Source organism: Sceloporus occidentalis, unplaced genomic scaffold, assembly GCF_023333645.1.
Source record: "Sceloporus occidentalis isolate IW3139 unplaced genomic scaffold, rSceOcc1.0.p SCAF_5, whole genome shotgun sequence".
Taxonomy (NCBI): Eukaryota; Metazoa; Chordata; class Lepidosauria; order Squamata; family Phrynosomatidae; genus Sceloporus; species Sceloporus occidentalis.
In genome coordinates this window covers 119,603,355-119,616,125 of record NW_028316985.1, presented here as the reverse complement: position 1 = coordinate 119,616,125, position 12,771 = coordinate 119,603,355, and the positions used below count along the sequence as shown (strand labels likewise).

The window sequence follows — 12,771 nt, the reverse complement described above, 5'->3', positions numbered from 1 at the left end:
AAACCTGCATTAAAGAAAATAAAAGCAGATAATTTATGGAAGCTTAAATATATCCTCAGTACCACATTTATACTTATTCCTCACTTCTGTGAAATTATGCCAGACATAGTATAACTGGGATCATGACACCTGCTAGAAAATACATATATATTTTTCCAAGTTCAGAATTGTTTAATGACTGAAGTCATTAAAGTGACTTCAAGTGCAGCAACTAATGTTCTTTCTGTGACAATATTTGCTCTTTTTTAAAAAAACAACAACTAATTATGCTATTTCACCTATGCAATCATATTTTACAGATATTACCGTGAAGTTATGCCAGGAGAGATCTTGAAGATATCTAGAAATGAGGTCCAGACCCTGGATGTTGTACCAAGGCCTGCAGGAGATCCTACAGCATTTTGTATTTTTGAATATGTGTATTTTGCACGGCCTGACAGCATTTTTGAAGGCAAGCTACCAAATTTGTTTTATGCAACATTCCTTCAGTCTGACAGAATTTATATTTAAGTGCTTGTAAAAAAGAAAACATCTGTGGATATGCCTAACTTATAAATTGTCTAATATGTATAGTTGAATTGCATGCCTCTAACCTGTAATCCATACATGTACTAGGGCAGTCAAGGTGCTTCCGTTCTGGAAGAAACTGTCATTTTCTATACAAGAAAAAAGTAATGATTTCTACCCACAATACCTATTTGAATTGGTAATGAACTGATGTGCATGTAGGGAAAATAAATATAAATGGGATCAGTTTTTCTTGAGATTTTTTGCATCGTAGTCATAATTCCAGTATATATGACTTTCCAATTTACATCATGAAAGCACTTTAACAACTCTCCCATTTTTAAACTGTCCTCTTATTTTTATTTTATGTGATTTTTTAAAAAACTGATTAAAAACAAGCAAAAATAATATTCAAAAGGAAAAAAAGGTTGTTGACAAATCAAATTGTTAAGTAGGCTGAGGTTGACCCCTTACGCTTGTGTAAGTGTTCCATGGGATTATAACAGGAATGGAGGAAAACTAATACAAATACCTTAATCAGAGTCATACAGTAGGAAAAAATATATATAAAGTTTCCTTAATTTCCATAGGTCAAATGGTGTATTCTGTAAGAAGGAGATGTGGTCAACAGCTTGCTATTGAAGCCCCAGTTGAAGCAGATTTGGTTAGCACAGTTCCAGAATCTGCAACACCTGCAGCTCTTGGCTATGCACAAAAGGTATTGTCGCTGTTTTTTTCCTTTAACGCCTAATTCTCTTGTTATTACAGAACATAGAGGTGAGGAGGGAGATATATGGCCTTATTTGGACTTAATGATAAGGCAGGGTGATTTAAGAATCCAAGCTTATTGAGTATGAACAGTGTGCTACCTGAAGATGGCGAGATGAAACAAATTTTGGTCTGTGGCTTGTTTATTATGAATGCATCAATTTGACATTCTGGCTTCTTTCTCTTTCAACAAGTGAGAAAAGAAACCACAAACAAGCCTTCAGCAATTAGAGATAAGGGCTTGGGGTTGTATGAGGACCCCCTGGTAGCCAGAGTTTCTCCATTCCTGCCTTTTGGGTTTCAAAGCTCAAAATAAGACATGGATTACTAAACGTATTCAGAAATGTATGCTGTTGAAATCGCTGGCTGTTTGACTCCAAAGATAATAATAATATAATAAATGATTTCTTTATATCCTGCCCAATCACAAGGAATCTGGGTGGGTTACAACAATTAAAAAATACAATTAAAATACAATCAAATTCAACCTACAGTAATCCCTTTCCAAATGGACTCTTAAGAATTGCAGCTTTCACTGTTCCCCCCATCTACACTTCTATTTCTAAAAGAGCTAAGCAGTGCTAGTCCAAACATATCAATGTTTGATTTAGAATTGATTTTAGCCACTTCACAAAAACTGTACTTTGACCACTTTTTCTCCTTTTTTGCAGTGTGGATTACCATATATTGAAGTATTGTGCAAAAATAGATATGTGGGAAGAACTTTCATTCAGCCAAATATGAGGTTAAGACAACTTGGAGTAGCCAAAAAGTTTGGAGTCTTGTCAGACAACTTCAAAGGGAAGCGTGTTGTCCTCATTGATGATTCTATTGTACGAGGCAACACCATTTCACCCATAATTAAACTATTGAGAGAATCTGGTGCTAAAGAAGTGAGTAAATATTTCTGCCAATTCCTAAGCAAGACTTAACTGAAGGACATACCTGTCCATACCTCAGCATCCATCTTTCAGTGATATTTTGCTTCTCCCTAGTATAGAACCAAATTGATTTGACTCCATTGTGCTGCTTTTCCTTTTTTCCACCCTCAGGTACATATTCGTGTTGCTTCACCTCCAATAAAATTTCCTTGTTACATGGGAATAAATATTCCAACAAAAGAAGAACTTATTGCTAACAAGCCTGAATTTCATGACTTGGCCAATTACATAGGTAAAGTGTTTTATTTTTCCCATTCTTGTCAAGAAGGATGTGTGTGTATATTAAGAGAGAGAGAGTCCAAAAGAGTAGCCATTTTAATCTGTTGTGGCAAAATAGCAAAGATGGCAGTTTAAAGGCTAACACATTTGCATATGGCTTAAGCTTTCTTGGACCAAAATCCAGTTCTTCAGTTCCTTGAAGTCTAAACTGGCTGACACTTGTACACACATGGTTAAGCAAGGCCTGATACAGACAGTCCAAAATAAAGCTGCTTTGAGTCACTTTGGAGGTATGCTGTTTAAATGATACATGCGTCCTAAGGGTCCAGAAGCCACACCAAAGCCACGTTTCAGTCCTAAGCACTGGAGTGCAGCTTCCAGACTCTTAGGACGCATGCATCATTGAAACACCATACCTTCAAAGTGACTCAAAGCAGCCCAAGTCAGGTGGGAGATGAAGAGGAGTGTGGTCAGAGGAAAACAAATGCAAAAACAGCAGCAACCCAGTAATAATTGCATATGTAAAAGCAAAATAATTGGACTGATAAATTATTAGTGAAATTAGAAATACAACATCACAAAAAGACCTTACAGTACCAACTTTCAGAATTAAATTAAATCTTATTTTATCTTTCACTCATGTCTTATGTTCACCTGAAAGCTAGCAATTCCTTCTGTACTTCTGTGGTGGTTCACTAATAAGACTGCAGTGCAATCCTCACTTATCTGGCATGACAGTAAGCTCCTCTAAATTTAGTAGAACATCCCTTTGACCAGGGAAGGATTTATTTATCACTATTTATTTGAAATTATTTTAGGCAGCCTTTTAGATTGGAATGAGGCAGATAAACAATATCAGCTCCCAACTCACTAAGGCCACCCAGCAATGTACAGTGGACACAAGCATTTAAAATACACACAGAAAAAAATTAAAAACAAGACTAATACAATACTTCAAAATAATATTAAAATCACAAACACTTAAAGAAGCCAGAACCAAAGGCTGCTTGAAACAACCATCTTTGTAAATTACAAAGTCAGTCTGACTTTATTTGGAGTCAGTCTGACTTTATTTGGCAGGGATTCCACAGTCAGGGTGCTGTTTCAGAGAAACTCTTCTAATGTGTATCCACTAACCTAGCCTTTTGAGATGGTGGGACAAGCAGCAGGGCTTCTACTGAGGATAGGATACCATGGCAAATCATCAACAGTTCACTGAAATTCCAAAAGCCACCTAAACAAGTGAGTCTTCAGTTATTTCATGAAAACCAGCAAATGAAATACTTGGAAAACCCTTGATGGAAATCTGATTACAAGAGTCACATGTGCATTAAAAAAAAGGTCCTTCCCTTATTCCCTTGGTAATAAGAGGGAAGGGCTTCTCTTGATGATGCCCAGCTTGTGTAATATCTAGCTTGTTCAGCAAAGGTGGTCTTACAACTAACTAACCAAAACTTCCAATCCATAGGTTAAAATCTATGGCAAGAATCCTCTATCATGGTGTGTTCCATAGCTTTACATATACTTAGTTATGTACCAAAAAATCCTGTTAGTGAACAGGATACCAGCAAGTGTCCTAATGTGTATTAATACTCCCTAGTCAGTTCTGATGCTGGCTCGCCTATGTAGTAATGTAACAGCAGGACATTATGGAACTACCTAATTCCAATTCCCACAAATGTAAGTCCACTTATGAGAATGTCCCGAACAGGATTCCGGACTGCATTTTAAACAATAGTTGGAAATTTACTGGAGGTGACACAATATAACGTCATATGAGCTACCCGTCCAGGCCTCACCAGTCACCAGATAGCCATCTTCTGCACAAACTGATGTTTCCACATCATCTTTGAAAGCAGATATGTGTAGTGAGAATTTCTGCAGTCCTGGGAGAGGGATCTTTGGCACGTTCATTGCTACCTTCAGAGCTCTAGTAGCTTACACCTGCCAGGGCAGAGTTCTGAAGAGATACTATTTCCACTCTCATTAGCCCCCATTTTTTCTCAGTATCCTCTTCTTGTTTTACAGCCTGTTTGTTTGTGTATAGAGATGTGGGATCCTGTGGATCCACAGACTCATTTATAGCTCCTACCCCAAGCCAAATATTCTATTCTTGGATCTACAGTTATCATGGCCTACCTCATATAGTGAGTCCTTGGTAGCCACTTGGGTTTGGTTCCAGGACCATGATTATCAAAATCCGCGGATGTTCAAGTCCCATTATATACAATGGAATAGTGAAATGGCAAAATCAAACTTTGCTTTTTGGATTTTTTAAAAAAATCCAAGCTGTGGATGGTTGAATCTGTGGATGCAGAATCCATGGCTATGGAGGGCTGACTGTATTTTACATGATTTTTAGGAGGTATACAACAATTAAACACCTAATTGTTTTTCTCTCTCCTCTTATCCCAACCTTTTCTCTTTCCAGGAGCTGACAGTGTTGTCTATCTTTCTGTAGAAGGACTGGTTTCATCTGTACAAGAAAGTATCAAAGCAAAACAAGACAATGAAAACAGCTTGAAGACTAACAAGTTCCGGGCTGGAAAAATTGGTCATTGCATAGCCTGCCTTGTTGGAAAATATCCTGTAGAGCTAGAGTGGTGAATTTTACAAATGCAATTGCCAATCATTTAAAAGTTCAGAACTGATGAAATGTATCATTGTCAAGCAAGTTATCAAACCACTGATATTTTAGTTAACCACTAGGGATGATGAAGAACATAGAAGAACTAAGGATAAAAAAAAATTAAATCATACAGTACAATGAACAGTAACATTGCAACTTTGCGGTTGGAGATGGGTTACCAAAGTCTCTTGTTTCCTTAGCCGCCCTAGTCTCACCAAGACACTTGGAGCTCTTCTCAGACTTTTATTCGTAATAGTAGTTTCTTAGGAATAACATTATGAGAGAGGCTGTGAGCCATTAAGCCTTCTCAAAATTGAAGCCTTGATCATTCAGAAGAATTGGTTTTATATAAAATACAAATTCTTATGTTTTAGCTGTTTTCATATACATTTTTAATCAGCTGTTTGGAGTCTACATTTTGAAAAAAATGAAGTAAATGTCTGTATTTTTGCTTATATAACTAAATCCATCTATTATAACTTGATTCCAAAGAGACCGAATGTTATTTTTGTACAGTGTATTTCTGAGACTGCAAGATTCAGGGAAATACTAAACCAAAACTCTCTAATACCTTCAGCCTTAATGATTTGAAGTCTGGAAAATACACTGCCCTAAAGTGCTTTTGTTGTATGTTAGAGGGATGTGACAGGGAAAATTAGATAGATGGATAACCAACTTCAGTGCTATAATTTAGAGATTAAAGGCTAATAATTTTCTCCATTATGTGCTTTCACCTTGAATGCTTACTTAACTAAAGTGTGAGTTAATGTTTTTATTTGCGTGTAAGCCTTCAGAGAAGACTCCCATCACTGAAAAATTAATATACAGACTTATTGTAATGGAGAATTTTAACAAATGTAGTGCTTTAAATTTAATATATAGTATTGCTTTCCTTAATACTTCTATGGCTTTTGTTAATGTGGTAGTTTTTGTGTCTTGGTAGTTATACAAATGCTAACCTGGCCATTTGTTATATGAACTAGAATTGCAAACAATTCTAACCTGATTCAGAAATGATTACTGCTGCTTCTTGGTCTCTGTATATATGTTTTCTGTACATACATTTCTCTAGCTGACAGCAAGAGATATAACCGTGTAGAATGAGATAACTATAATGGAGAGAAACCCACACTCATGCTCAGTGTGCATGCTCATGTAGGGCTTCCACTTTCACATTCAATTCCTTTTTTACCACCTCATCAGTATAGGCACTGTCCACCTAAATGCACAGTCAGGCTGCATTTTATATTTTCTCTTTCTCTCTGTAGTAAAGGTCCAGGGGACAAGGCAGGTGAAGAATAGAAGAGCATGCTAGCTGGAAAAGCCCTACTCATCATTTGATTCCATTTGTAAGCAGTAAGAGTGGAGTGGTTAAAAAACGAGTCTTGATCTTAAGTTGTTTCTTGCGCACGCACACACACACACACACACAACCAACCCACCTTCCAGACTCTATAGATAATCCTGTTTTTGCCTCCTTGCAAAAGACAATGAATTGCCTGTGCTGGAAACCTCCAGGTCTGGCAGTGCACCTTTTTAAATTACTTGCATGGCCTCCTACAGAAACTGATATAAAAAATACCAACAGTTTCTAACACAAACCACCAACACTAGCAACTTGTGCAGTTATGGTTTTGCTCTTCTTCTGTTTTTATTGAAATGCATATTGAAATGAACTGTGAATCAACGGAAGAAAAAATTGAGCATCCAATAAGAAAATACAGCTCCAAAGTTGAGAAGATCTTCTCTCCTCCTCAGATGGTGTCCATAGCCTATTACAGTTTTAGAAACACCATTTAAGATGGTGAATGTTTCAGTGTAACAAAACCCAGTTTTTAACCATTCTTGCCCTTTCAAAAAGAGTTCCTAGTGCTTTAAGAATTCCAAATATACAGGATTTGTTTTAAAAATCATGCAAAGGACTTGACAAGTATTGTAGACTCTGTTGTATGGTATGGATTTTTAAAGTACATAATAAATTTATTTACTTAGCTTGGAGTTACTATTTGTATGTAGGAAATGATAGATTTGTGGGATGACATCTTTCAACAGGATGCTGTAATATAAAACATATATTTCTGTGTAATCCTCATAAGACAGATAAGGCTCAAAACCTGGGCCCAGAGATATATCTATGGTGAACTACTACAACAAATTCTTCAAACCTTCCCAATCCATATCCAGTGCCGTTTGCTACACTTAACCAGCTCTTGTGATGATCAGTTTTCTGCATAAAAGCCAATGTAAATCACTGGTTATATTACTCCCAAATAACCAGTAATAAACATTTGCTTAGGGGTAATTTATATTTTTTTCCAAAAATATATATACAATAGTATTGCCTTGATGAGCCATGGCCAAATTTATCAACAACAAAAAGTTGCCTGTTGAGAATATATTCTGCTTCATATAGAACATATGAAACTTTGGGTTTCATTTAACGGGTTTGCCCAAAATAAGAATGAAATTTGTGGGAGATGTCCCTGAAATCCCCAGACCTCAGCTTTATATTTCTCATTTGAGTAGGTAGAATTTCTCAATGAAGATCTGGTTCCATTTTTTCCTCCAAAGATTATATACAGTGGTACCCCGGGATACGAAATACCCAGGTTACGAAATTTCCGGGATACGAAAAAATCCCATAGGAAATAATTGTTCCGGGTTACGAATGTTTATTCGGGTTACGAAAAAAATTTTTGGTGCTTTTTTCGGCTTTTTCGCACGAAACGCGGCTTTTCCCCATTAGCGCCTATGGCGATCCGGCTTACGAAGGCTTTTCGGGTTACGAACGGCGCCCCGGAACGAATTAATTTCGTAACCCGGGGCACCACTGTATAGGACATTGAGCAGCCGTCTATTATCCCCTCTGTTGTAAGCTGCCCGGATTCCCAGTGATTGGGCGGCATATAAATAAATCCTATTATTATTATTATTATTATTATTATTATTATTATTATTTTATTATTATTACACAAAGCATTACAATGGGATATTGTTATTTGGTGGAATTTGGTTCCAGGACCCCCTCCCCAAATGGATAACAAAATCCGTGGATGCTCAAGTCCCATTAAATATAATGACATAGCAAAATGGTGTCCTTTATATCAAGTGGCAAAATCAAAATTTGCTTTTTTGGAATTTATACATACATACATATATATATATATATATTTTCAAGCCATGGATGCTTAAATTCGTGGATAAAAAAATCTGTGGATAAGGAGGGCCGATTGTATTATCCACAAAGATGCAACAGATATGTGTTCTTTTTGTATGAGTGGATTAGAAAATAGGTTGAGTACCAGAATTTAAACACCCAACCAAAATGCTGGTTTCCTTATTCTTGTTCAGCAATGGAAGCCATCTCTTCATAGTTCAAGTCTTTATGTAGTCAAGATTAAGACCTATGGCTTCCCCTGCATCCAAAGCAAGCAGAGAAAGCAATCATTTGAGGAAGATCCCACTCCAGGGCTGGAGGTAGATAGGAAAAAAACAAGTGAGAGAACAACCCTTGTCTTCCACTCACCTTACACTTACATAAAAATTATTTGCCAGTGCAACTAACAAGTAAAATGTTAGGAATCTCTGTCTTTAAAAGTTACTGAAATTGCTCCCAAAATCTGACACACATTTTGTTTTACACAAACAAAATGTGTGCAACTCTTATAAGACAAAATGTTAACTCCATTTCAGCAGGAAGGTTTTCCTCTACCTGCGTTAGCTATCCCTATAATCTTACTGGAATGGAGACATGTTGGATTGCAAAAAAGGGATCCCTGTCGAGATGCAAATAGACCCTAAATTTGCTGGACTTTGAAAATGTCTTTATTGCCGCATGGCCAGAAAAAGGAGAAGCCTGCCTACAAAAGATATTCCCTCCCCACCAAAACAACTTTGCTAAGAACTGCAACAACATGCCGGCATCTGACTAACATCTCCAATTGTTTTCCCCCTGTTTGCTTTGTAACATCTTGCCTGATGATGAAGAAGCCCATAGAGCTTTTGAAGTATATTGCAACAAGTATATTGTGCATTTCGGTTGGTGAAATGATGGATTTTTGTTTGTATTTGTTAAATGACCATCATAGCTCCCCCTGCATGTTCACAATACATGTGAATTGATTCTATAAAAAGGAGGCCACAACCCTGAGTTTGCAAGGCCTAAGCAGGGCTATTAATACACAGGCCTCATACTGCAAAATCATAGCAGTTTGATGCCATTTAAACTCATGCCTGCTACCTACAGAATACTGAGATCTGCAGTTCAATAAAACACTAGACCTCTAACTGATTGTGGCCCTAAAGCAAACCTATCACAGAGTGTTCCTAGCAAAAAACTAAGCTCTATATATTTAGCTCTAAATCCAGAATTTGCACCCAGCACATTCAGTGGTTGCCACACTTACTGGTCCTTTTTTGTTATCCAAAAAAGTATTCTTTCCAAGCTTTGGAAATTGATCCACTGTCATTGATCCACCCAGGGAAGAGTTTGAGGGCAGAAAGAACAAAGGCTGTTTGCACAATTAAGAATTTCATGGATTTCCCCTCAAACAGCAAATTTTGAAAGCTATTTCCAATACACCTATTGGGAATGCTTTTCAAAGCAGCCTTGTTATATACAGTACGATTGCAACTTCTTTCTTTAGAGGCTTTTCAGTTAAGAAAAATAAGATAACATAGCCCTGAAATACTGATACCAGTTGAAGAACTGAATTTGAGTGACAGGATCATGGTGTAAATTAGGAGACTATCACACTTACCCCCCACATTTGTATAGTACAACTACTGATTGGCATTTGAATGACATTTGGGTGTTGGCTGCTGGATATGCCAGACAGACTGCATTGGGACTGGGACCCCGTGGTGCTACTGCTTAATCATACAATTTCTGGGTACTGCAAACTCGGTGTAAGTAAAAATGCATGCATCCTGTTCAACTGCATGCATTGCTTTCCTCAGATGCCTAAATCTCTAATGATTCATTTTCAGTTTTCTTCTCTAGTACATACTTTAGTTAGCGGCTTCCTTACTACCTTCTGTAGCTTACTTAGTGAAAGTTATGCTCCATGAGCGCAATGCAACCAGTACTGCATAGTGGAGCAAACTATCCCATGATTTATTTATTTATTCAATTAATTTCATTTGTATGCTGCGAAAAGAGGATGAATTGGAGCCAGAACGTGGATTATTTAGTCTTTTGAATACAGCTCCCAGAATCCTCCAGCCAGCATGGCTATACTGATGAGTGATTCTGGAAGTCATGGTCTAAAAAAGTAAATCTGCAGTACCTTTTTTGTTCCCATGCTCCATTTCAGGTGGCACTTGCACCGTTGCACATCAAACCAGGCTGAACAACCTCCCCAATAAGACCTCCATTTTTTGGAATATGTGAGCACATTTTTGAATTTTGTTCTGTTTGGTTTTAGTAAGTTTTGTTGTTGTTTTTGTTTCACTATTTTGATTACATAGATCTGTTGTGAGTTAGAAATAGAAATATTCTAATTTAAAATAAAGAAGTAACATTTCTTTGAAGTCATCCCTTCTCACATATAAATAATGGCCTGTCTTTCAGATCTGTTATACGTAATGAAATAGGTGATATGAAAAGGTTGGAATTTTGTGCTAGCTTTTATACACACACACACACGCGCACACACAATTTTTTGTCTGATAGGTTTGTGTAGCACATTCTCTGCTCTGGGAGCTTGGATACAGCCTTTTCTTTCCTGTATCCTTGGATTTGATTCTTTCTGGAAATAAGACACCAGCTGCGCATATTTCATTGCAAATAGCGTATATACTCGTGTATAAGTTGAAAAAATTATACTACAAAATTGACCCAAAAAACCAGGGTCGACTATTAAATGAGTCAAAATTGTAATAAGATGGCAGACAGTGTGATCGTTCCCAGCCTGGTTGCCTACAGAGGGGGCAGCTGGGCTGGGAAGACACAGGAGGAGGGAGCAGGACATCTATTACATCCATGGTTACATGCCCTTATGTTCCAGAAATGAGCCACTGAATTAAAGCAATCAACCTTGCAATGGAAAGGATAAAAGGACCAGAAGATATGTAAAAACAAAAACAAAAAAAAACCCCATGCATTCCCTCAGCCAGGAGACTGTAGAAATAGACAAGTGTTTACATGCAAGGACATGGGATTGCCTCTCACTTCAATGGGCTTTTCTTTATACAGTTGTCCCTCCATATTCACTAGGGTTAGGGGAACAAGACCCCTGTGAATATGGAAAAACCGCAAATAACAAAAACATCATGTTTTTACCTGAAGGACACCTCTCTAGGAATCTCTAGGTCCTCCAGTGCAACTCTGTGGTCAATGTCCAACATACACTGACCATAGAATCGCACTGGAGTAGCTACAAATGGTCTTTCAGTGCGACTTTTAGTTAAAGTTGACCAGAGTTGCACTGGAGGACCTAGACAGTCCTAGAGAGAACATAATGAAATCCGTAAATAATCAAATCCGCAAATATCAAAGCTGCAAATATGGAGGGATGACTGTAATTTGTATACAAATTCCTCACATCTTGATTTAATTCACAAAATGTTGCTAAAACATCAAGCTTGCATTTTTAGAGACAAAAATGAAGTAACTGCATTGTGGATGTCACCTGTCACACAGAAAAATGCACTATTTATGTGCTATTGCCCTCTGTTAGTAGATGTGCCTTCACTTATCAATTTCTGTTCAGAAATCCAATTTGTTTTTTTCTTGCCCCATCCCATCATACCAATAAAAGGTAATAGTCCTCCCCCTTAGGCAAACAGAATTGGGGGGGGGGGGGAGTTTTTAAATGCAATAATAATAATAATAATAATAGATTTATTTTTATCCCGCTTTTCCACGATGATCAAAGCGGCGTACAGATTAAAATTTCAACATAAAAATACATATCAATAAAAACAATGTAAAAATATCACATTAAAAGCTATTACACAGCCAGCTTGGTTGAACTGATCCAAAAACATTGCGAAAATCATTACACAATAGGGGGAGAGGGCATAATATCACATCTCATGGGGGGAAAGCTTGGTGAAAGAAAAAGGTCTTAAGGTTCTTTCTGAAAAGGTCCAGGGAGGTGGTGGAACGGAGCTCGTTGGGAAGGTTGTCCCTCATTTTTGGGGCCGAGATGGAAAAGGCCCTTTGCGAGGTCACCGCATATTGCGCAGTTGGGACCTTCAGCAGATTCTTCCCGGCTGACCTGAGTGTGCGGGGTGGATTATATGGGGAGAGGCGGTCCTCCAAGTACCCTGGGCCCAAACCATTTAGGGCTTTATAGGTAATTACCAACACCTTGTATTGGGCCCGGAAGCGAATAGGCAGCCAATGGAGATCTTTCAAGATAGGTGTTATATGGTCTGCCCTGGAACATCCAGCGACCAATCTCGCAGCCATGTTCTGCACTAATTGAAGCTTCCGGGTTTGGTACAAGGGTTGCCCCATGTAGAGCGCATTACAGAAATCCAATCGAGAGGTTACCAGAGCGTGTACTACAGTTTCAAGGTCCCCCCGGTCCAGGTAGGGTCGCAGCTGGCGTATCAGCCAAAGCTGATAACAAGCGCCTCTGACCATCGCATCCACCTGAGATGTTAGTTGGAGCAACGAGTCCAGAAGCACTCCCAAGCTGCAAACTGAGTCCTTCAGGGGGAGCATGACCCCATTCAGGACAGGTAGACAAATTTCAC

The 12,771-nt window shown here is 38.0% G+C and overlaps 1 protein-coding gene across 4 annotated transcripts in view; it reads left to right on the top strand.

The window, feature by feature from the left end:
* The window catches only part of PPAT (phosphoribosyl pyrophosphate amidotransferase), a 55,127-nt gene extending 48,063 nt beyond the window's left edge, over positions 1–7,064 (top strand). Inside the window, exons 7-12 of one of the 4 annotated variants that reach the window (XR_016281300.1) lie at positions 300–451; positions 1,098–1,225; positions 1,947–2,168; positions 2,328–2,448; positions 3,577–3,677; positions 4,867–4,920. Coding sequence is in view for 3 of the 4 variants with exons in the window: in XM_089525285.1 (XP_089381411.1) it covers positions 300–451; positions 1,098–1,225; positions 1,947–2,168; positions 2,328–2,448; positions 4,867–5,042 (799 nt within the window). In the remaining variant the exon portion in view is untranslated. Of the gene's footprint in view, positions 1–299; positions 452–1,097; positions 1,226–1,946; positions 2,169–2,327; positions 2,449–3,576; positions 3,678–4,866 lie in introns of all 4 variants that reach the window. The other 3 variants (XM_089525285.1, XM_089525286.1, XM_089525287.1) reach the window with 3 other exon arrangements.
* Positions 7,065–12,771: the final 5,707 nt, after the last annotated feature.